General features: G+C 40.9%; 3 protein-coding genes across 3 annotated transcripts; all 3 read left to right on the top strand.

Annotated features, from left to right (window-relative positions):
• Positions 1-824: 824 nt before the first annotated feature.
• LOC139466591 (scavenger receptor class F member 1-like) lies at positions 825-4229 on the top strand. The gene is made up of 4 exons (XM_071248184.1): positions 825-876; positions 1617-2435; positions 3547-3661; positions 3887-4229. Exons 1-4 carry the CDS (start codon positions 825-827, stop codon positions 4227-4229), a joined length of 1329 nt encoding a protein of 442 aa, XP_071104285.1.
• Positions 4230-7677: 3448 nt separating this feature from the next.
• LOC139466611 (scavenger receptor class F member 1-like) lies at positions 7678-10879 on the top strand. The gene is made up of 4 exons (XM_071248198.1): positions 7678-7731; positions 8458-9264; positions 10205-10319; positions 10537-10879. Exons 1-4 carry the CDS (start codon positions 7680-7682, stop codon positions 10877-10879), a joined length of 1317 nt encoding a protein of 438 aa, XP_071104299.1. The 5' UTR covers positions 7678-7679.
• An 8816-nt stretch (positions 10880-19695) lies between these two features.
• LOC139466610 (scavenger receptor class F member 1-like) lies at positions 19696-22541 on the top strand. The gene is made up of 4 exons (XM_071248197.1): positions 19696-19747; positions 20480-21298; positions 21855-21969; positions 22187-22541. Exons 1-4 carry the CDS (start codon positions 19696-19698, stop codon positions 22539-22541), a joined length of 1341 nt encoding a protein of 446 aa, XP_071104298.1.
• Positions 22542-25587: the final 3046 nt, after the last annotated feature.

The raw sequence follows: 25587 nt of genomic DNA, 5'->3' as shown, positions 1-25587 counted from the left end.
TCAACGTGCAGCTTCCATTATCAACGTTTTACCAGCACTTAGCTCTCGCTCTTTCTTTAATGTTCAAGTGTATTACAATGCGTTGATCAGATTAGGACAAATACAAAAAAATCACAAAATTGATCAATTTTCTATTCATATTTATCCATTTATATGTGGTATTTTTCCAAAATAGAATGGTTTTCATGTAAACGCCCCCAAACGACATTTTTTCTGACTCCTTCAAGTCTGGCAACATTGGTTGTGTACAAATAACCAAGGCTTTCCAATGATGCCAATACAGATATATACTTCCTGTAGACCCATAGCCTTTATTTTGCCAGCTGTAGATTGCCTGGTCTATTGGTATCAGGGAAACAAAGCACATCTACTTATCAGCCCTCAGCCATAACTTGGTTACTCTCTAGCAGGCAGTATCAAGACAACAACGTACTGATGTCAATACCTAAACATTAGGGCTACTTAATCAGTGTGCACGTTTAACTTCCTCTACGGCAGGAAGATGAGCACGTCACGTGTCCCGTCCAGGCGGAAGGTTGAAATGACACAGACATAGCGAAAACGTCCTCAGTTGTCTGGTAGTGGCTAGAGAGAAAGGTATGGGTACATTAGCTGCTAAAACAGATAAAACTAAATGCTGTGAATATATTATCTGATACATTGAATATGACCATGTAACATAAGTCAAAATATTCTAATTGTCTCATCACACCTTGAATGTCAACGTCGTCAGTGTGTGACGGGTTTAAGGTATGTGATTCAGGTTTTTACTTTTCAGAGTTTGCCCACAATTTTCAGTTGGACATATTTTTTTCCAGACAACTATGGCTCTCGCAGTGATTCTGGTTCTTCTGTCCATGGTAGTTTCCACACAAGGTAAGACATTTAAACATGTACATCTGAATATTTGTTTACACATTTCTTACTTTCGACTAATAATACGAATTATAATGATTTCCTGAATTTGCCGTTTCCAACTGAACAGTTGACGTTAAAGGCGAACTTTAACAGAACAAGTCTAAAGCATCCCATGCCGATGACCAGCCTGATAATAATCGTCTGAAAGGTCCAGACTTGATTGTTTACAGGAGCTGGTAATATAGCTGTATTATTGTTGACTGCGTCGTTTTTAACACAGAGAATCGAAAGATTACTTCGGAATGATTGCATCGGAAAGAATGAGTATAATGGCACAGAAAAGAAACAAGAAGGTATAAATAAACAATTCACATCATGCTAAGAGTCGATAGCAATCACAATATGATTATATTTTATGATGATGAAAAATTGGAAGTGCACAAGGCCACACGCATAAGTGACTAAGTAATGCAGATGTTATGATGTGAAAATAAATTATTCACCAATTTTTTCCAGTCCTGAAAACTTGTAATCTGAGAACAGGCACATGGAACAAATTCAGCTTTGGCTTCTGGAACATTCGAAGACATTTTCGACAGCTCTTGCCTTGTGCAACAAAATTAACTAATTTCAGGAACATCATGATACTATTTTCCTACCTTCCTTGTCATATAATACATGGCTTACAATTAATTTTTATTTATAACCCTCCAAATAGTTTTTAATGGCTTTTTATTACCTTGTTTTACATCTTACAGCAGCAGATTGTCGGACGGGTCAGCAGTGCTCAGACTGTAGCAATACCGGGGAATGCAAAACAAAATGTTTCGTGGGACATTTTGGTGTGAGATGCAAGTCAAACTGCAGCAATAGTTGCCTGAATAGTGTATGTGAGTCTACACACACAGGCATGGGGAGATGCACTGAAGGCTGTGATCGTGGTTATTATGGCATAGATTGTAGAAGACCGTGTGAATCTCAAGACACCACATGTTCCAAGTGTGAGACTGGGTGTGATCAGGGCTACTGTGCGTCCTGTGTGTCTGATTGTAGCGACGGCTACTACGGCCCTGACTGTAAGAACTGCTCCAGTAGGTGTAAAACCTGCAACAGGATCACTGGCACATGTGACGAGTGCTACCCACCATATGGTGGCAATTTCTGTGTCGTGTCTTGCGGTGGAAACTGTAGACCTGCACCGAACATAACAGATACGACGAGGTGTCTGGCCCTTGGTGCAGATACTTCAGTGAATTGTTCATCTGAGTGTCACAACCAGAGTGGCGAGTGTCTCCATGGCTGTGCGGATGGCTGGTATGGTCCACAGTGCTCCTATCCATGCAGTGCAGGCTGTCGTAGTGGCAGGTGTGATGCTGCAGGTGCTTGTGTTGACGGATGTAGACCTGAATATCCTGGCCAGATATGTTATGAAACCTGTAAGATGTGTCGTGATGGGGTCTGCGATCAGACGTCTGGCATGTGCATAAACGGATGTAACGTCAGTGAACGTGCATGTGGAACTTCCTGTACCAACAACTGTTCCAAGGAGTATTGCAATGGAGAAATGTGCAAAACAGGTAAATAATAACTATCAACACCTTCCAACCAGAATTCGTTTTCGATTATATCATATTCATTTGTTTGTGAATAACTATCAAATAGTGATGACATCAAGTGTTTCTCCGGTGACAACCATTAAAAACACTTCTAAATGCTGACCAATAGATATTCGAAGTCGTCCCTAATTTTATTTTGGATATTCAGTTGTCTCTCTGAATCTTTGTGAAGAGCTTTAATTTTGAAAGTGGAAGGGAATCGACTTTTTTATGGTTGTTATACCTGAAGCTAAAGTTTATATTTTTGCCCCAATTCCCTTGCTCTATTTTGCAAATCCGAGTAAAACTTCCGATTCATTAGCAAAAAAAATAGTGGAGAAAAGGGGGAGCACAAATGGTTGCCTATTGGCATGCTTACTTCCTGGCTAAATTCTCTATCCCTCAATAGGTGTTATATCAAATATTGCTTTTATTCAGTAAGCTTCAAAAGACATATAGAGAGAATAACAAATACAGAGATATCTTTATGGTTACGTTCTTCACTGACAATTGCCTCATAGATTAATAAATAAAGTCTTTCCTCAACAAAACCAATCGTCATCTAATTTTACATCAGAATCACCTATCACCCTAGGCTATTTATCCCATCACTCAAGGATGTATCAGTGCGTAAAGATCACGTGGGTCTAATATCAATGTTCAACAACATAATATTATGTTTCGCAAAATCTCTTCGAATGTTGTTTGGAACAATTCACTTATCGTGCTTTTCGCTCAAGATGATTGGGTGAACAGTATCAGTGAAGGGATGCCAGCAGGATGTGTACATACTACTGCACGGGAACCCAATGTTTCCATCACTAAAAACGACCAATAAATAGATTGCAGCATCACATATCTTTCTGCTTCTGTACCTGGGGTTTCATCTGTGCTTCTAAACCTTACTTTATTTTATTGGAATGATTATCGACAATAATAACACAAGAAGGTATGAACATATTCGAATGCTATGGTATGTTATGTTTATATATATTTGTCCTTTTTGTCATGACTTAATCCGTGTTTTTTTTGTCCTATAGAAAAATTGAAGACGTTTGGTGTCATTTTAGGACTATTCGTTTTTTTTCTTTAGACAACTTGAAGACAAAAGGTGTCAGCATAGGTATATCAACAGCCTCTGTATTCCTTGTCGTGTGTATCCTGTTGTCAAACTACATCTGTTACCGCAAAGGTCGTTCAGCTAACAGGTTAGTCTAGACTGGCGATTTACCCATTTCTTAGATTTTCACCTGATTATAATACTTAAATCAATAAAGAGGAAGGGAAAATATTTCTTTGTTTTAATAGTGCTGTGGTCTTTCTATGTTATCTGAATAAAATGTGTGCCATGGATAGTTATCATAGTAGACGTTCATGTTCTAAGATCCTTGGCAACGGGTGATAACTTTTCTTTTCTTCGTCTGTTATAACAGAGAGAATCTGGCAGATGTGGAACATAGCCCTGCTGAGGAGACCCAGTCGTGGCACAAATACGATGACATAGAAGAGGGGGATTTGGATATTGAACAGCCAACAAAAAAACAAGAGATCGTAGAAGAAGAGCTGAGTCTCGCCATGACTGCAATAGCTGATGTCTTCCCTGCAGCTGCGGCCATTGTACACAGAGATTATGACATGTCATCAGATAGTTCTGCATCTTCGACTTACGAATCCTACACCCACCTGATTCCTGACATTGTCACTAGTGACCCGGGGAAGGTTGATAGATACTTATCACCAGTGGAAGAGTTAAGCCTTCACCCACCTGATGCCTGACGTTGTCACTAGTGATTCGGTGACAGTTGATAGTTACATATCACCAGGGGAAGGGTTAACCTGATACCCACCTGATGCCTGACATTGTCACTTGCGACACGGGGACAGTTGATAGTTACATATCACCATAAGAAGGGATAACCTGATATCCACCTGATGCCTGACATTCTACCATGAATTGGATTGAAACAGCTGGTTTGACGGCCGCATCACCGCGGAAGCTAATAATCATAGCATATTACTATTTTCAGTCATTGTCGGTAGTCATATTTTAATAATTATATCTACAATTACAGGTTACAAAATGCACAGATGCATTTACTAAAATATTCAAAGGATGTGTGGCAATACATTTCGTGCAGAAAATCTACAAAGGGAATGTATTTCCGTTTTGGAGACAACTGAGAGCTTGGAATTTTGGTGCTTGTTTATGTTTATCTCCTAATTGCCACTTGCGACCGGGGGACAGTTGATAGTTACTTATCACCAGTGGAAGGGTTAACATTATACCCACCTGATGCCTGACGTTGTCACTAGTGACTCGGGGACAGTTGATAGTTACATATCACCAGTGGAAGGGTTTTAACATTATACCCACCTGATGCCTGACGTTGTCACTAGTGACTCGGGGACAGTTGATAGTTACATATCACCAGTGGAAGAGTTTACCTTTGAAATAGGTTGTCAGCGACGCACGTGTTCTCTCAGACTTGGTCTCCAAAACACGCAATTTATGTCTGTGAAAGGTGAAGTCGAACAAGTTAGTTTGTATTCAGAACACATTTACTTTCAAGTCATTCAGTATGGCAAAAAGACAAACTATTTTTTGTACCACCTGAGAACATTATTCTTTTCCATCTTTTTCTGAAACACATTATTTCATTCTCGAAAATCGAGAAGCCGTAAAACCAAGAGTGCTGAAACCTTTGTCCAATTAATTGGTCGGAAGGTTCTCATGATAAATGCCCACTGTATTGGCCTCATGACGTATGGTGAATCCATAGTGTGTTGTGATCATCCATAATCACATAATCACACCACGTACATTATCAGCATTTACCTATGTGGAGAGGCTCTCTCTTCACCTCTTCATCTCTTGAAAGATGTATGAATGTCAACAATCAGTAGAGGTGTGCGTGTGTGTGTGTGGTGGAGAGGGGGGGGGGGGGAGGGGGGGCTTCCTTCGTGGTCTACCCTCAGATGCCACACGTGGAAAAAACAAAATGTGTATAAATTAGCGAAAGTATAAATAGTTATGATTTAGTGATTGTGCCTAGTTGTATTTACAAAATATTCGACGCCAGTTATATCATCCAGATATAACTAACTGGTTCTGTGAATTGTGGAATGACCAAGGTCAGAGAAAGTCTTGAAGCCTGACGCCTACTTAAATCTATTCCTCGAAATAAAACAGAAATGTATTTTCTTTTCTTCGTTGTGGTAGCCTTCAACTAAATGCAGCAAAACGTCGGTACAGCCGACAGTACCCCTATGATATGTTTACGGAATTAAAGTCGAATGACATGAGCCCATCTTTTGACAACTCCTCATCAACCGAAAAGTTCATTCATCTATCAAATACGCGACCCGTGAAGATTCTGGGTAGAATATCCAAGCTGTTTCCATTCTCTCATAGCCACCTGGTTGTTTCTGCACAATTAACTATTTACTCATTCAATGCATCACGTCTTGTTCCGAGGTTTATCTCAAGGAAACTTTCCCTTCTGATCTGATATTGGTACATGTTGTATCTGTGAGAGTTCATATGATTGCATCTTAGTTCAAGTATGGAGATCACAGGGAAGTGGTAGACTGCTTTTGTTGTACCTGTTGCGACCTGACCTTTGCTTGTGCCTGGATATAGCGCTGGGATATACTGTCGTTCTGTCTAAGTGCTGCGTCCGTTATCAACGTTTCACCAGCATTCACCTCTCGCTCTTTCTTTAATGTTCAAGTGTATGACAAAGAGTTGGCAGATTAGGGTCAATACAAACATTCACAAAATTACTAAATTATCTATGCATATTTATCCATTAAGATGTGTTACTATTGTTGTTTGTTTTCTCCAAAATATAATGGTAACCAAGGAAACGCCCCAACATGGCAACATTGATTGTGGAAAACTAAAGATTCAAGCTGTCTAATAATACCAAATACAATGTCTTTAGTAGGAATATGCGGTTTTATCGGTATACCAGTATATTGCAATGCAAATTCATCACGATACGTATCGCGATAGGTTTTGGCGTATCGTTTTTTCCCTCATTATTCAAACATCACCTGATAAAAATGCGTATTTTACAATCGGAAATCATCGGGAACGAACGTTGCTGACAACATGGAACTAAAGTTACTTCCCTTGATTGTTTATCCAACATGACTGACGCCTCAAATACTTGAACTGCCGAACAAAAAGGGAAAATCTTTTGACATTGAGAGTAATTATTTTCACAATGTTTGATGAGAGACAATGACTGACATAAAAATTTGTCATGATGTACAATTCTTATCAAATTTATGTTAATGGTAATGTTAATGTTTCATTGTTTTTCAAAGTGTAAAAGAGAGTTAACATTATTCAAATGTGATTCAAAAAGGTTGGAGAGTGTGACTGGCATGTATATGCCATGATGTATAATCTTACCTTATTAAATCAAAACAAAAGACAAAAAAAAAAGCTTCATACTCTTTATTTGATTGTAGATAAAATAATAGTACAATTTATTAAAATTGGTTCATAATTTTGACCAAATTGTTAACATTGTAGCTTTCATATTAATATTTGTCAAAGGGATATGAATAAAAGCCTTTCTCTTGGTAGAAATTATTTCCCAATATATTGCAATAATATTGCAATATGTTTTTGAAATAATGTGATATATCGCAATATACTTTTTGGTCCAATTCCCAACCCTAGTCTTTAGTCCTGTATACCTATCTACTTTTTTGCTAGCTGTAGATTGCCTGGTCTATTGGTATCAGGGCAACAAAGCACATCTACCTATCCTCCCTCAGTCATAACTTGGTTACTCTCTAGCAGGCAGTATCAAGACAACAACGTACTGATGTCAATACCTAAACATAAGGGCTACTAAATCAGTGTGCACTTTTAACTTCCTCTACGGCAGGAAGATGAGCCCGTCACGTGTCCCGTCCAGGCGGAAGGTTTAAATGACACAGAAATAGCGAAAACGTCCTCAGTTGTCTGGTAGTGGCTAGAGAGAAAGGTATATGTACATTAGCTGCTAAAACAGATATAACTTAATGTTCTAAATATAATATCTGATACATTAGATATGACCATGCAACATGATATATTCTGATTGTCTCATCACACCTTGAATGTCAACGTCGTCAGTGTGTCACGGGTTTAATGTATGTGATTCAGGTTTTTACTTTAGAGAGTGTGCTCACAATTTTCAGTTGAACATTCTTTTTTTCCAGACAACTATGGCTCTCGCAGTGATTCTGGTTCTTATGTCCATGGTAGTTTCCACACAAGGTAAGGCATTTAAACATGTGCATCTGAATATTTGTTTACACATTTCTTACTTTGAGGCTAAAAATACGAATTATAGTTTTTTCCTGAATTTGCCGTTTCCAACAGTTGACTTCAACGGATTACTTTAACTGAACAAGTTTGAAGCATCACACGTCAATGACCAGCCTGATAATAATCGTCTGAAAGATTGAATAATTGACGCCTTGTCCAGACTTGATTGTTTACAGGACCCAGTAATAAGCCTGGAATATTGCTGACTGTGTTGTTAAATAAACATTGTTACAAGTAAGCACAAGACGGGATAATTAAACAATCTAAATCAAGCTGAAAGTCGATAGCAATTACAATATGAATATGTATTATGATACAGTCAAATTGGTAGTGCACAAGGCCGCTAACATTAGTGACTGTATAATGCAGATGCAGTGATGAGAAAATACTTTATTGATTACTGCTCTAGTCCTGGAAAGTTGTAATCCATGAACAGGCACACAGACGTATTCAATGTAAATGTATTATTCCTCTCACTCAACTGCACAAATTCAGCTTTGGCTTCTGGAACATTCCAAGATAGTTTCGTCAGCTCTTGCCTTCTGCAACACAATCAACCAACCTCATGATACTATTTTCCTACCTTCCTCATTATATAATACATGACTTACAATTAAGTTTTATTTAAGACCCTCCAAATATTTTTTAATGGCTTTTTATTACCTTGTCTTACAGCAGCAGAGTGTCGGACGGGTCAGCAGTGCTCAGACTGTAGCAAGACCGGGGAATGCAAAACAAAATGTTTCGTGGGACATTTTGGTGTGAGATGCAAGTCAAACTGCAGCAATAGTGTGTGTGAGTCTACAGAGACAGGCATGGGGAGATGCACTGAAGGCTGTGATCGTGGTTATTATGGCATAGATTGTAGAAGACCGTGTGAGTCTCAAGACACCACATGTTCCAAGTGTGAGACTGGGTGTGATCAGGGCTACTGTGCGTCCTGTGTGTCTGATTGTAGCGACGGCTACTACGGCCCTGACTGTAAGAACTGCTCCAGTAGGTGTAAAACCTGCAACAGGATCACTGGCACATGCGACGAGTGCTACCCACCATATGGTGGCAATTTCTGTGTCGTGTCTTGCGGTGGAAACTGTAGACCTGCACCGAGCATAACAGATACGACGAGGTGTCTGGCCCCTGGTGCAGATACTTCAGTGAATTGTTCATCTGAGTGTCACAACCAGAGTGGCGAGTGTCTCCATGGCTGTGCGGATGGCTGGTATGGTCCACGGTGCTCCTATCCATGCAGTGCAGGCTGTCGTAGTGGGAGGTGTGATGCTGCAGGTGCTTGTGTTGACGGATGTAGACCTGAATATCCTGGCCAGATATGTTATGAAACCTGTAAGATGTGTCGTGATGGGGTCTGCGATCAGACGTCTGGCATGTGCATAAACGGATGTAACGTCAGTGAACGTGCATGTGGAACTTCCTGTACCAACAACTGTTCCAAGGAGTATTGCAATGGAGAAATGTGCAAAACAGGTAAATGATAACTATCAACACCTTCCAATCAGAATCCGTTTTCGATTATATCATATTCATTTGTTTGTGAATAACTTTCAAATAGTGATGTCATCAAGTGTTTCTCCGGTGACAACCATTTCAAACAGTTGTAATTGTAAGTTAAATGTTTCGGAATAAACACGGTAATGCATGGTACAAGTCGAAATAGGGAATTACATCGGACATTTTGGTCTGAAGGCCTTGAGTGGCATAACCCTGAAGAATCCACCCTTGGGCAAGACTCACTTGACACTCACTGCAATCTTCGTAGAAAGAGCAATCTTCGTAGAAAACTATGATTGAACCATAAGAGTTGCTGAACATTGCAATACATAAAGAGAATGCTGACAAATAGATATTCGAAGTCGTCCCTATTTTCATTTTGGATATTCAGTTGTCTCTCTGAATCTTTGTGAAGGGATGTAATTTTGAAAGTGTCGACGTCAGGTGGATAACTCAGTGGAAGGGAATCGACCTTTTTGATGGTTGTTATACCTGAAGCTAAAGTATATTAGTACAAATGGTTGCCTATGGGGATGCTTACTTCCTGGCTAAATTCTCTATCCCTCAATAGGTGTTATGTCAAATATTGCTTATATTCAGCAGAAACAATTCACTTATCGTGTGTTTCGCTCAAGATGATTGGATGAAAGGTATCAGTGTAGGGATGCCAGCAGGATGTGTACATACTACTGCACGGGAACCCAATGTTTCCATCACTAAAAACGACCAGTAACTAGATACAACAGGAAATATCTTTTAGCTTCTGTACCTGGGGTTTCATCCGTGCTTCCTACCTTACTTTATTTTATTGGAATGATTATCGACAATAATAACAACACAAATACGGTATGAACATATTCGAATGCTATGGTATGTCCTTTTTGTCATGACTTAATACGGGTTTTTTGTCCTTTAGAAAAAGTGAAGACGGTTGGTGTCAGCATAGGAATATCAACAGCCTCTGTAGTCTTTGTCGTGTGTGTCCTGTTGTCAAACTACATCTGTTACCGCAAAGGTCGTTCAGTTAACAGGTTAGTCTAGATTGGAGATTTCTTAGATTTTCACCTGATTATGATACTTAAAACAATAAAGAGGAAGGGAAAATGTTTCTTTGCTTTAATACTGCTGACGTCTTTCTATGTTATCTGAATAAAATATGTGCCATGGATACTTATCATAGTAGACGTTCATGTTCTAAGATCCTTGGCAACGGGTGATAACTTTTCTTTTCTTCGTCTGTTATAACAGAGAGAATCTGGCAGATGTGGAACATAGCCCTGCTGAGGAGACCCAGTCGTGGCACAAATACCATAGCATAGAAGAGGGGGATTTGGACACTGAACAGCCAACTAAAAACCAAGAGAACGTAGAAGAAGAGCCGAGTTTCGTCATGACCGCAATAGCTGATGTCTTCCCTGCGGCTGCGGCCATTGTACACAGAGATGATGACATGTCATCAGATAGTTCTGCATCTTCGACTTACGAATCCTACACCCACCTGATGTTTGACATTGTCACTAATGACCCGGGGAAGGTTGGTAGTTACTTATCACCAGTGGAAGAGTTAACCCTTCACCCATCTGATGCCTGACGTTGTCACTAGTGATTCGGGGACGGTTGATAGTTACATAATACAATTTCGAGAGCTAACCCTATACCCACCTGACCCCTGACATTATCGCTAGTGCCCCGGGGACAGTTGATAGTTACGTATCAACAGTGGAGGGTTAAACCTTCACCCACCTGATCCTTGACATTATCACGATTGACCCGGGGAAGGTTGATGGTTACTTATCAACAGTGGAAGGGTTAACCCCTTCACCCACCTGATGCCTGACATTGTCACTAGCGACCCGGTGACAGTTGACAGTTACATATCAACAGTGGCAGGGTTAACCTGATACCCACATAATCCCTGACGTTTTCACTAGTGACCCGGTGACAGTTGATAGTTACATATCACCAGTGGAAGGGTTAACCTGATACCCACATAATCCGTGACGTTTTCACTAGTGACCCGGGGACGGTTGATAGTTACGTATCACAATTTCGAGAGCTAACCCTATACCCACCTGACCCCTGACATTATCGCTAGTGCCCCGGGGACAGTTGATAGTTACGTATCAACAGTGGAAGGGTTAACCCTTCACCCACCTGATCCTTGACATTGTCACTATTGACCCGGGGAAGGTTGATGGTTACTTATCAACAGTGGAAGGGTTAACCCCTTCACCCACCTGATGCCTGACATTGTCACTAGCGACCCGGTGACAGTTGACAGTTACATATCAACAATGGCAGGGTTAACCTGATACCCACATAATCCCTGACGTTTTCACTAGTGACCCGGTGACAGTTGATAGTTACATATCACCAGTGGAAGGGTTAACCTGATACCCACATAATCCGTGACGTTTTCTCTAGTGACCCGGGGACGGTTGATAGTTACGTATCACAATTTCGAGAGCTAACCCTATACCCACCTGACCCCTGACATTATCGCTAGTGCCCCGGGGACAGTTGATAGTTACGTATCAACAGTGGAAAGGTTAACCCTTCACCCACCTGATCCTTGACATTGTCACTATTGACCCGGGGAAGGTTGATGGTTACTTATCAACAGTGGAAGGGTTAACCCCTTCACCCACCTGATGCCTGACATTGTCACTAGCGACCCGGTGACAGTTGACAGTTACATATCAACAATGGAAGGGTTAACCTGATACCCACATAATCCCTGACGTTTTCACTAGTGACCCGGTGACAGTTGATAGTTACATATCACCAGTGGAAGGGTTAACCTGATACCCACATAATCCGTGACGTTTTCACTAGTGACCCGGGGACAGTTGATAGTTACATATCACCAGTGGAAGGGTTAACCTGATACCCACATAATCCGTGACGTTTTCACTAGTGACCCGGGGACAGTTGATAGTTACATATCACCAGTGGAAGGGTTAATCCTTTCAACCACCTGATGCCTGACGTTGTCACTAGTGACCCGGTGACAGTTGATAGTTACATATCACCAGTGGAAGGGTTAACCCCTTCACCCACCTGGCGCCTGACATTGTCACTAGTGATCCGGTGACAGTTGATAGTTACTTATCACCAGTGGAAGGGTTAACCCCTTCACCCACCTGATGCCTGACGTTTTCACTAGTGACCCGGTGACAGTTGATAGTTACATATCACCAGTGGAAGGGTTTACCCCTTCACCCACCTGATGCCTGACATTGTCACTAGTGACCCGGTGACAGTTGACAGTTACATATCAACAGAGGAAGGGAAACCCCTTCACCCACCTGATGCCTGACGTTTTCACTAGTGACCCGGTGACAGTTGATAGTTACATATCAACAGTGGAAGGGTTAACCCGATACCCACCTGATGCCTGACATTGTCACTAGTGACCCGATGACAGTTGATAGTTACATATCACCAGTGGAAGGGTTAACCCTTTCACCCACCTTATGCCTGACATTGTCACTAGTGACCCGGTGACAGTTGATTGTTACATATCACCAGTGGAAGGGTTAACCCCTTCACCCACCTGGCGCCTGACGTTGTCACTAGTGATCCGGTGACAGTTTATAGTTACATATCACCAGTGGAAGGGTTAACCCCTTCACCCACCTGATGCCTGACATTGTCACTAGTGACCCGGGGACAGTTGATAGTTACATATCACCAGTGGAAGGGTTAACCCCTGCACCCACCTGATGCCTGACATTGTCACTTGTGATCCAATGACAGTTGACAGTTACATATCAACAGTGGAAGGGTTAACTTTAGATCCACCTGACGCCTGACGTTGTCACTAGTGATCCAGTGACTGTTGACAGTTACCTATCAACAGTGGAAGGGTTAACCTCATATCCACCTAATGCCTGACGTTATCACTAGTGATCCGGGGACAGTTGATAGTTACATATCACCAGTGAAAGTGTTAACCTGATACCCACCTGGCGCCTGACGTTGTCAGTAGTGACCCGGTGACATTTGATAGTTACATATCACCAGTGGAAGGGTTAACCCCTTCACCCACCTGGCGCCTGACGTTGTCACTAGTGATCCGGAGACAGTTGATAGTTACATACCACCAGTGGAAGGGTTAACCTCATACCCACCTGACGCCTGACATTGTCACTAGTGACCTGGGGACAGTTAATAGTTACATATCACCAGTGGAAGGGTAAACCCCCTTCACCCAATTGGCGCCTGACATTGTCACTAGTGATCCGGGGACAGTTGATTTTTACATATGACCAGTGGCAGGGTTAACCCGATACCCACCTGATGCCTGACATTGTCACTAGTGACCCGGTGACAGTTGATAGTTACATATCACCAGTGGAAGGGTTTATCTCATACCCACCTGATGCCTGACATTGTCGCTAGTGACCCCGGGACAGTTGATAGTTACATATCACCGTGGAAGAGTTTACCTTTGAAATATGTAGTCAGCGACGCACGTGTTCTCTCAGAATGGGTCTCCAGTTGATTATATAAGGCGGTGATTTATGTTAGAGACAGGATGTTGGTGTTCGTTACTGCATTGAAACACGCAATTTATGTCTGTGAAAGGAGAAGTCGAACAAGTTAGTTCGTATTCAGAACACATTTACTTTCAAGTCATTCAGTATGGCAAAAAGACAAACTATTGTTTGTACCACTTGAGGACATTATCCTTTTCCGTCTTTATCTAAAACACATTATTTCATTCTCGAAAATCGCGAAGCTGTAAAAACCCAGAGTGCTTAAACCTTTGTCCAATTAATTCGTCAGAAGGTTCTCATGATAAATGCCCACTGTATTGGCCTCATGACGTATGGTGAATCCATAGTGTGTTGTGATCATCCATAATCACATAATCATACCATGTACATTATCAGCATTTACCTATGTGGAGAGGCTCTCTCTTCACCTCTTTATATCTTGAAAAGGCACATGTATGAATGTCAACAATCAGCCGGTATTTTTTATATGTAATTAGGCATATATTGAATGTAACGATGAGTAACAAAACAACAACACATGATTACAGTACAAACAGTTCCACTCAGTGATATGTAAATTGGAGTATTGACGTATTGTAGTGTCCCGGGACTTGCTGGTCATCCTTGTAATCACTTAACTATGAGGGAAGCACCTCCGATACCTTGTAAGGACAGAAGTATTTCCATGTGAGCGTCATACAGCATACCTCTGTGGGATAACGTAGGATGGAAACAGACGTGACATCCATGTCAACAGGCACCCTCGACTCCGTGGGAAAACCATCGCCTTGATATGGTTGATGTGAGAATCGACACAGCGTGCGTGCGTGCGTGCGCGCGTGGGATGTTAGTGTTAGTGATATTGTTGGCAGTAGAATATTAGTATTAGTGTTAGTGTTAGTGGACTATTAGTATGGTAGTAGCATTGTAGCATTGGTAGAAGTAGACTATTGGTATGGGAGTATTGTGATAGTAGTATTGTTAGTAATTAATATTAGTAACATCAGCAGTAGATATTAGGATTGTTAGTAGTTGGGCTTTAGTATTAGTAGAAATAGGCTAGTAATATAAGTAAAATTAGTGTAATTAGTTGTGTTAGTTTTTTTGGAATTAGTTTAGATTTAAGTACTGTTGTTGGAGTTTAAACGTCACTTAAGAGAGGGAATAAAATCTTTAAAAAGTTTATCTGTGTTTGTGGTTACTTCCCACAGGATTGTTTGGTCTTAGTTCTTGATGATGTGTTCGGAAATGTATTTGCAGCTACAGTTGCAAGGGATCTGGTTGCTCTGCTTGTGACTGCGCCTTTGACGCGTAAATATGTCGTGATAGTTTTGGCGCTGGAAAAGGTGACATCTGTGCTGGCTTTTTCTTAATGACGTTTTGGAGGATCACAGGTGAAGCTGGAATTAATCTCACGCTTTTTTGGTTGCAATTGTGCGTATACAGACGCTACGAGAAAGACACTGTAATACATTTCTCCATTTAATTCAATGTATATTTTGGGATTCGTGGTAGATGTATTAGAATAACGAGCCACATGTGTAATCAGTTGACGACAACACAACAATGCTACAACCAGCGTGTCGAATGGAACACACTTAGCCTTTCAGGCAAAGAAGAAGCTACAAATCAAACGTTCAGCTTAACTATTTGTTGTTAGACGCCTAAATAAAAGTTACACACAAAAAAGGTTAAACAAATTAATTTGCATATGTTTAGCGCATGCCGTTAACCGATACAGTAATGGAACTGGTGTAACAAAATACGTTTTGTTGTTCAGGAACGAAGATATTTTTTTCTGTAAGTACAAAATAGTTCAGACCCCGGCTCTGGCTCTCGGTACCCTTTTTATTCCTGGTGATGTTGCCTGTTTTGGTCTGCCGTCTGTCTGCCGTCTCTGCAAAGCACCTCCATATTTAAGGGGTGGCTGGGTTGACGTGGTGGCTCAGAGTTTGCCCCGTGGTGAACGTAAGCAGTTCTTATACTTGCTCCGTAGGGGATATTTATATTCAGTCTATCTATCTGTGGGGATGACACGGGAAAGATGGCACATTTCAAAGTTGTTTTGGATCAGTAATACCGCCGCAAATTGCTTAACATTTATTCACTCCACAAGGCATACAGCGTATGAGTCTCCCGCTGGCGATTTAAGTCTGTTTTAGTGGGAGTCTGTCCCACTCTCGCAGTGCCTGGCAAAGTTCATCCATCGCGGTCGGCGGCCTATGACGTTGATGCACACGTCTTCCTATCATGTTTTCCAACGGAAGAAAGGCATGGGCTCATTGCTGGCCGGTTTTCCGAACAGGGTCAGGTGCAGCAAGCAGAATGTATAAACTCTCCCTCAAATTGTCACTGGGAGATTGACTCATTCTACACTTTATAAACGAATGTTTGACTGAAAATGGAGGCATAATCTCTCAATGATCAAGCCGTCTGAAACATTCATTTTTTCACTATACACACCTGTCGTCTTTCATGGTTGTTTGTGGACTTACCATACAACCCAAACATGTACTTGTAGTTCTGTAATTTTCTGCTATGTCTACTTTCTTGGGAGAGTATACTATGAAACGTACCTGACGGGTACCACTCTCTATGAATTCTCCAACTTATTGATCGGATAGTCATATAAGCACTATTAACTTTACCTGTCGGGTACCAATATTTGTATTATCAGTCTTAACTATCGGGTACTCATCTCAGTAATATTAATCGTTTTGTGGGAACGTATATTAGAGCTATTAAACCTTACCTGGCGGTTACCAATCAGCAATCCTTTTAGGGACCTACATATATGAGTGCTATTATCGTTACCTTTCACTTATCCATGCAAATCCAATTAACATTTTCTGTAGGCTAATGGTTTAAGTGCTGTCAAACGTACCTGTAGGGCATCCATCCAAGTACTTTTAACATTAACTGTCTGTTATAGGGACAAGTGATGTGTAAACCAAGCTTCAAGCTTTTATGTTGCAATACATTACTAAGCTATGCTAACTTATCGTACTTCACTGCTACAAGAAGGATATTTGATTTCATAAAGGAGGTATCAACCAAATTATTTCTTCATATTTCAAGTCCTGAACGCAAACAAATATCTGAATGTTTGATTATACTGAGTTACTTTCTGCATTGTCAACAATGGCAGCGTGTATTGAAGCCATCGAATGTTTCCGTTGTAACGCCCAGTTGTGACAACCTCCCCAAACTGTGTTGTTGTACTGGTGATAGTGAAAATACTTCTTGTCGTAGTGTCACCATGCCATGAGTGAAGAAACAGGTTTCAGTGATAAGTTTTGTTATACCGAGTCTTTTCACGAGAAACAAATATTGGTATTGGTGTAAATAACAGTAATTTCAGTATTTTGTTGTATGCAGATCATACTGCAGACAAATTGCAGTGTTTCCTGGACCATGCCTATTCTTGGTATCATAAGTGGAGAACCATCTGAAACAATTTCTTATGTATGATGTTATTGTCACTATGCTGCTGATATATGAATGAAACTTTCAGATTGGCTTGGAAACTATACAGAAGGCGGAGTTAAATTTAGTAATGAACAGATACTGTTTGGATTTAAAGAGAAGAACAACAATTCACTCAATGCAGTAATTATGGTAACAAAATCTATGCTGTACACATTTAATAGAAAAAAAGTAAAACCAATCTTTTTACTAAGTCAAAAGGAAATACTTCGATATTATGAAATTACAAAATGTATTGCATATTCAAATTGTAATTATGCATGTTCCATGCCTTCTGATCTTATCTACATGTTTTATTTAGAAACTCTGTATAACTATGATATCAGATCTGTCCATGCAACAAACAAGCCAATAATGTCACAAGAATTAAATGTAAAATACGATGGAAAATGGAATAAATAAAATAAAAAAATAACATAAATAAGTGGAGACCCAGTGTTAATCAAAATATAGACTACAATTTTACGATTTAGACCGAAAACTGTGCTACGCTCTCAATACAATTTTATCATAGTGAGATGAATATCGATTACTCAAATAACTATATCTTGGGTTATGGCTTAATGAGCATTACAATTTTACAGTTGCAATACACGAGCTTGGTAAATCGGCCAGCCGGGCACTAGGGACACTGTGCATTAAGTATTTTGACGCAGGTGGATTCGGCTGTGATGTATTTGCAAATGTGTACGAATCACAGGTCAAATCTATAACCCCGTATGGCAGTGCCTTTTGGGGTATGTATACACAAAGGCGTTTAAATGTGATACAAAATAGAACATGTAAGTTCTTTACTGGTTTGACCCGGAACACCTGGAAATATTGCAGCTCGAAGGGATATGGGATGGGCAGACAGTGTGACTACACAAAGACTGGAAGTCTTCGGATTTCTCCAAACTTTAAGTACTAGGCCACGACACAGACTCCCTAGCTTCCTTCGTGGTCTACCCTCAGATGCCACACGTGGAAAAAACAAAATGTGTATAAATTAGCGAAAGTATAAATAGTTATGATTTAGTGATTGTGCCTAGTTGTATTTACAAAATGTTCGACGCCAGTTATATCATCCAGATATAACTAACTGGTTCTGTGAATTGTGGAATGACCAAGGTCAGAGAAAGTCTTGAAGCCTGACGCCTACTTAAATCTATTCCTCGAAATAAAACAGAAATGTATTTTCTCTTCTTCGTTGTGGTAGCCTTCAACTAAATGCAGCAAAACGTCGGTACAGTTGACAGTACCCCTATGATATGTTTACGGAATTAAAGTCGAATGACATGATCCCATCTTTTAACTCCTCATCAACCGAAAAGTTCATGCACCTATCAAATACGCGACCCGTGAAGATTCTGGGTAGAATATCCAAGCTGTTTCCATTCTCTCATAGCCACCTGGTTGTTTCTGCACAATTATCTATTTACTCGTTCAATGCGTCACGTCTTGTTCCGAGGTTTATCTCGAGGAAACTTTCCCTTCTGATCGGATATTGGTACATGTTGTATCTGTGAGAGTTTAATGATTGCATCTTAGTTCAAGTATGAAGATCACAAGGAAGTGGTAGACTCCTTTTGTTGTACCTCTCGGGCGACCTGACCTTTGCTTGTGTCTGGGTATAGCGCTGGGATATACTGTCGTTCTGTCTAAGTGCTGCGTCCGTCATCAGCGTTTCACCAGCATTCACCTCTCGGTGTTTCTTTAATGTTCAAGTGAATGACAAAGAGTTGGCAGATTAGGGTCAATACAAACATTCACAAAATTACTAAATCATCTATGCATATTTATCCATTAAGATGTGTTACTGTGTTTGTTTGTTTTCTCCAAAATATAATGGTAACCAAGGAAAAGCCCCAAAACGGCAACATTGATTGTGGAAAACTAAAGATTCAAGCTCTCTAATGATACCAAATACAATGTCTTTACTAGTCTTTAGTCCTGTATACCTAATTACTTTTTTGCCAGCTGTATATTGCCTGGTCTATTGGTATCAGGGCAACAAAGCACATCTACTTATCCGCCCTCAGCCATAACTTGGTTTCTCTCTAGCAGGCAGTATCAAAACAACAATACCTAAACATAAGGGCTACTAAATCAGTGTGCACTTTTAACTTCCTCTACGGCAGGAAGATGAGCCCGTCACGTGTCCCGTCCAGGCGGAAGGATTTAAATGACACAGAAATAGAGAAAACGTCCTCAGTTGTCTGGTAGTGGCTAGAGAGAAAGGTATGTGTAAATTAACTGCTAAAACAGATATAACTTAATGTTAATATGACTATGCAACATGATATATTCTAATTGTCTCATCACACCTTGAATGACAACGTCGTCAGTGTGTCACGGGTTTCATGTATGTGATTCAGGTTTTTACTTTTGAGAGTTTGCCCACAATTTTCGGTTGAACATTCTTTTTCTCCAGACAACTATGGCTCTCGCAGTGATTCTGGTTCTTATGTCCATGGTAGTTTCCACACAAGGTAAGGCATTTAAACATGTGCATCTGAATATTTGTTAACACATTTCTTACTTTGAGGCTAAAAATACAATTTATAGTTTTTTCCTGAATTTGCCGTTTCCAACAGTTGACTTCAACGGATTACTTTAACTGAACAAGTTTGAAGCATCACATGTCAATGACCAGCCTAATAATAATCGTCTGAAAGATTGAATAATGACGCCTTGTCCAGACTTAATTGTTTACAGGACCCAGTAATAAGCCTGGAATATTGCTGACTGTGTTGTTAAAAAAACATTGTTACGAGTAAACACAAGACGGGATAATTAAACAATCCAAATCAAGCTGAAAGTCGATAGCAATTACAATATGAATATGTATTATGATACAGTCAAATTGGTAGTGCACAAGGCCGCTAACATTAGTGACTGTATAATGCAGATGCAATGATGTGAAAATACTTTATTGATTACTGCTCTAGTCCTGGAAAGTTGTATTCTATGAACAGGCACACAGACGTATGCAATGTAAATGTATTATTCCTCTCACTCAACTGCACAAATTCAGCTTTGGCTTCTGGAACATTCCAAGATAGTTTCGTCAGCTCTTGCCTTCTGCAACACAATCAACCAACCTCATGATACTATTTTCCTACCTTCCTCATTATATAATACATGGCTTACAATTACGTTTTATTTATGACCCTCCAAATAGTTTTTAATGGCTTTTTGTTACCTTGTTTTACATCTTACAGCAGCAGAGTGTCGGACGGGTCAGCAGTGCTCAGACTGTAGCAAGACCGGGGAATGCAACACAAAATGTTTCGTGGGACATTTTGGTGTGAGATGCAAGTCAAACTGCAGCAAAAGTTGCCTGAATAGTGTGTGTGAGTCTACAGAGACAGGCATGGGGAGATGCACTGAAGGCTGTGATCGTGGTTATTATGGCATAGATTGTAGAAGACGGTGTGAGTCTCAAGACACCACATGTTCCAAGTGTGAGACTGGGTGTGATCAGGGCTACTGTGCGTCCTGTGTGTCTGATTGTAGCGACGGCTACTACGGCCCTGACTGTAAGAACTGCTCCAGCAGGTGTAAAACCTGCAACAGGATCGCTGGCGCATGTGACGAGTGCTACCCACCATATGGTGGCAATTTCTGTGTCGTGGCTTGTGGTGGAAACTGTAGACCTGCACCGAACATAACAGATACGACGAGGTGTCTGGCCCCTGGTGCAGATACTTCAGTGAATTGTTCATCTGAGTGTCACAACCAGAGTGGCGAGTGTCTCCATGGCTGTGCGGATGGCTGGTATGGTCCACGGTGCTCCTATCCATGCAGTGCAGGCTGTCGTAGTGGAAGGTGTGATGCTGCAGGTGCTTGTGTTGACGGATGTAGACCTGAATATCCTGGCCAGATATGTTATGACACCTGTAAGATGTGTCGTGATGGGGTTTGCGATCAAACGTCTGGCATGTGCATAAACGGATGTAACGTCAGTGAACGTGCATGTGGAACTTCCTGTACCAACAACTGTTCCAAGGAGTATTGCAATGGAGAAATGTGCAAGACAGGTAAATAATAACTATCAATACCTTCCAACCAGAATCCGTTTTCGATTATATCATATTCATTTGTTTGTGAATAACTATCAAATAGTGATGTCATCAAGTGTTTCTCCGGTGACAACCATTACAAACAATTGTAATTGTAAGTTAAATGTTTCGGAACAAACACGGTAACGCATGGTAAAAGTCGAAATAGGGAATTACATCGGACATTATTTTGGTCTGAAGGCCTTGAGTGGCATAACCCTGAAGAATCCACCTTTGGGCAAGACTCACTTGACACTCACTGCAATCTTCGTAGAAAGAGCAATCTTCGTAGAAAACGTATGCCTGGACCATAAAAGTTGCTGAACATTGCAGTACATAAAGAGAATGCTGACCAATAGATATTCGAAGTCGTCCCTATTTTCATTTTGGATATTCAGTTGTCTCTCTGAATCTTTGTGAAGGGATGTAATTTTGAAAGTGTCAGGTGGATAACTCAGTGGAAGGGAATCGACCTTTTTGATGGTTGTTATACCTGAAGCTAAAGTATATTTGCACCGTTTCTTTTGTCCTATAGAAAAAGTGAAGACGATTGGTGTCAGCATAGGAATATCAACAGCCTCTGTATTCTTTGTCGTGGCTATCCTGTTGTCAAACTACATCTGTTACCGCAAAGGTCGTTCAGTTAACAGGTTAGTCTAGATTGGAGATTTCTTAGATTTACATCGATTATGATACTTAAAACAATAAAAATTAAGAAAAAATGTTTCTTTGTTTTAATAGTGCTGACGTCTTTCTATGTTATCTGAATAAAATATGTGCCATGGATAGTTATCATAGTAGAGGTGTCATGTTCTAAGATCCTTGGCAACGGGTGATAATTTCTCTTTTCTTCGTCTGTTATAACAGAGAGAATCTGGCAGATGTTGAACATAGGCCTGCTGAGGAGAACCAGTCGTGGCACGAATACCATAGCATAGAAGAGGGGGATTTGGACACTGAACAGCCAACTAAAAACCAAGAGAACGAAGAAGAAGAGCTGAGTCTCGCCATGACTGCCATGGCTGATGTCCCTCCTGCGGCTGCGGCCATTGCACACAGAGATGATGACATGTCATCAGATAGTTCTGGATCTTCGACTTACGAATCCTACAACCACCTGATGCTTGACATTGTCACTAATGACCCGGGGAAGGTTGATAGTTACTTATCACCAGTGGAAGAGTTAACCCTTCACCCACCTGATGACCGACGTTGTCACTAGTGATTCGGGGACAGTTGACAGTTACATATCACCAGTGGAAGAGTTAACCCTTCACCCACCTGATGCCTGACGTTGTCACTAGTGATTCGGGGACAGTTGATAGTTACATATCACCAGTGGAAGGGTTAACCAATTCACCTACCTGGCGCCTGACATTGTCACGATTGACTCGGGGACAGTTGATAGCTAAATACCACCAGTGGAAGGGTTAACCTGATACGCACCTGATGCCTGACATTGTCACTAGTGACTCGGGAGCAGTTGATAGTTACATATCACCAGTGGAAGGGTTAACCTGATACCCACCTGATGCCTGGCATTGTCACCTCTGACACGGGGACAGTTGCTAGCTACATATCAGCAGTGGGAGGGTTAACCTGATACCCACCTGATGCCTGGCATTGTCACCTCTGACACGGGGACAGTTGCTAGTTACATATCACCAGTGGAAGAGTTTACCTTTGAAATAGGTTGTCAGCGACGCACGTGTCCTCTCAGACTGGGTCTCCAGTTGATTATCTGAGGCGGAGATTTTTGTTAGAAACAGGATGTCGGTGTTAGTTACTGCATTGAAACACGCAATTTATGTCTGTGAAAAGAGATGTCGAACAAGTTAGTTTGTATTCAGAACACATTTACTTTCAAGTCATTCAGTATGGCAAAAAGACAAACTATTGTTTGTACCACTTGAGGACATTATTCTTTTCCATCTTTATCTAAAACACATTATTTCATTCTCCAAAATCGCGAAGCCGTAAAACCCAGAGTGCTGAATCCTTTGTGCAATTAATTCGTCAGAAGGTTCCCATGATAAATGCCCACTGTATTGGCCTCATGACGTATGGTGAATCCATAGAGTGTTGTGATCATCCATAATCACATAATCATACAATGTACATTATCAGCATTTACCTATGTGGAGAGGCTCTCTTTCCACCTCTTCATCTCTTGAAAGGGTACATGTATGAATGTCAACAATCAACCGGTAGAGGTGTGCGTGTGTGTGCGTGTGTGTGTGTGCGCGTGTGTGCGCGTGTGTGCGTGTGCGTGTGCGTGTGCGTGTGTGTGTGTGTGTGTGTGTGTGTGTGTGTGTGTGTGTGGAGGTGTGTGTGGGGGGGGGGGGGGGGGTGTTGTTGTTAGATAAGTTCAGGTAATATTATGGGATGGGCTACCTACTCTGGGATGGGAACCTGCTTACTCTTGTCGTCGTATTTATTTAGGATTGTTGAGATCGAAGGTACATTTTTAATTTGGTTAATGTGTTCATATTTAATTAGGCATATATTGAATGTAACGACGATTAACAAAACAACAACACATGATTACAGTACAAACAGTTCCACTCAGTGATATGTAGATTAGAGTACTGACGTATTGTAGTGTCCCGGAACTTGCTGGTCATCCTTGTAATCAGTTAACTAGGAAGGAAGCACCTCCGATACCGTGTAAGGAGAGAAGTATTTCCATGTGAGCGTCATACAGCATACCTCTGTGGGATAACGTAGGATGGAAACAGACGTGACATCCATGTAAACAGGCACCCTCGACTCCGTAGGAAAACCATCGCCTTGATGTGATTGATGTGAGCGTCAACACAGCGTGCGTGCGTGGGATATTAGTGTTAGTGATAATGTTGGCAGTGGAATATTAGTATTAGTGTTAGTGTTAGTGGACTATTGATATGGTAGTAGAATTATAGCATTGGTAGAAGCAGACGATTGGTATGGGAGTATTGTGATATTAGGATTGTTAGTAGTTGGGCTTTAGTATTAGTAGTTAGTTCATTTGGAATTAGTCTAGTTTTAAGTATTGTTGTTGGGGTTTAAACGTCACTTAAGAGAGGGAATAAAATCTTTAAAAAGTTTATCTTTGTTTGTGGTTACTTCCCACAGGATTGTTTGGTCTTAGTTCTTGATGATGTGTTCGGACATGCATTTGCGGCCACAGTTGCAAGGGATCTGGTTGCTCTGATTGTGCCTGTGCAATTGGCTCTTAAACGTTATGGTTTTGCCGCTGGAAAAGGTGACATCTGTACTGGCTTTGTTCTTAATGACGTTTTGGAGGATCACAGGTGAAACTGGAAGTAATCTCACATTTCTTTGGTTGCAATTGTACAGACATTTCATACAGACGCTACATTTCTCCATTTAATTCAATGTTTATTTTGGGATTCGTGCTATATATATATTAGAATAACGAGCTACATGTGTAATCAGTTAACGACAACACAACAATGCTACGACAACCAGCGTGACGAACACACGTAGCCTTTCAGGCAAAGAAGCTACAAATCAAACGTTCAGCTTAACTATTTGTTGTTAGACGCCCAAATAAATTAAAGTTACACAAAAAAAAAAAGGTTCAACAAATTAATTTGCATATGTTTAGCGCATGCCGTTTACCAATACAGTAATGGAACTGGTGTAACAGAATACGTTTTGTAGTTCAGGAAAGAAAATTTTTTTTCTGTAAGTACAAAATAGTTAAGACCCCGGCTCTGGCTCTCGGTACCTTTTTATTGCCTGTTTTGGTCTGCCGTCTGTCTGTCGTCTCTGCAAAGCACCTCCATAGTTAAGGGGTGGCTGGGTTGACGTGGTGGCTCAGAGTTTGCCCCGTGGCGAACGTAAGAAGTTCTCATACTTGCTACGTAGGGGATATTTATATCCAGTCTATCTATCTGTGGGGATGACACGGGAAAGATGGCACATTTCAAAGTTGTTTTGGATCAGTAATACCGCCACATGTTGCTCAACATTTATTCACTACACAAGGCATACAGCGTATGAGTCTCCCGCTGGCGATTTAAGTGTGTTTCAGTGGGAGTCTGTCCCACTCTTGCAGTGCCTGGCAAAGTTCAACTATCGTTGTCGGCGGCCTATGACGTTGATGCACACGTCTTCCTATCATGTTTTCCAACGGAAAAAAGGCATGGGCTCATTGCTGGCCGGTTTGACGAACAGGGTCAGGTGCAGCAAGCAGAATGAATAAAGACTCCCTCAAATTAACACTGATTGACTCTTACTACACTTTATAAACGAATGTTTGA

Source organism: Haliotis cracherodii, unplaced genomic scaffold (assembly GCF_022045235.1).
Source record: "Haliotis cracherodii isolate W230 unplaced genomic scaffold, xgHalCrac1.p SCAF_19, whole genome shotgun sequence".
Classification (NCBI taxonomy): Eukaryota; Metazoa; Mollusca; class Gastropoda; order Lepetellida; family Haliotidae; genus Haliotis; species Haliotis cracherodii.
Note: the sequence above shows the minus strand (reverse complement) of the source record. Positions and strands in the feature narration are given on the sequence as shown.

What these genes read in the sequence shown, in the direction of transcription:
- LOC139466610 (XM_071248197.1), top strand. Translation starts at nt 19,696, where the DNA reads ATGGCTCTCGCAGTGATTCTGGTTCTTATGTCCATGGTAGTTTCCACA. An exon ending in CATGGTAGTTTCCACACAAG is followed by an intron (nt 19,748 to 20,479) that starts GTAAGGCATTTA and finishes TACATCTTACAG; the next exon opens with CAGCAGAGTGTCGGACGGGT. An exon ending in AAAGGTCGTTCAGTTAACAG is followed by an intron (nt 21,970 to 22,186) that starts GTTAGTCTAGAT and finishes CTGTTATAACAG; the next exon opens with AGAGAATCTGGCAGATGTTG.
- LOC139466611 (XM_071248198.1), top strand. Translation starts at nt 7,680, where the DNA reads ATGGCTCTCGCAGTGATTCTGGTTCTTATGTCCATGGTAGTTTCCACA. An exon ending in CATGGTAGTTTCCACACAAG is followed by an intron (nt 7,732 to 8,457) that starts GTAAGGCATTTA and finishes CTTGTCTTACAG; the next exon opens with CAGCAGAGTGTCGGACGGGT. An exon ending in TGGAGAAATGTGCAAAACAG is followed by an intron (nt 9,265 to 10,204) that starts GTAAATGATAAC and finishes TTTGTCCTTTAG; the next exon opens with AAAAAGTGAAGACGGTTGGT.
- LOC139466591 (XM_071248184.1), top strand. Translation starts at nt 825, where the DNA reads ATGGCTCTCGCAGTGATTCTGGTTCTTCTGTCCATGGTAGTTTCCACA. An exon ending in CATGGTAGTTTCCACACAAG is followed by an intron (nt 877 to 1,616) that starts GTAAGACATTTA and finishes TACATCTTACAG; the next exon opens with CAGCAGATTGTCGGACGGGT. An exon ending in AAAGGTCGTTCAGCTAACAG is followed by an intron (nt 3,662 to 3,886) that starts GTTAGTCTAGAC and finishes CTGTTATAACAG; the next exon opens with AGAGAATCTGGCAGATGTGG.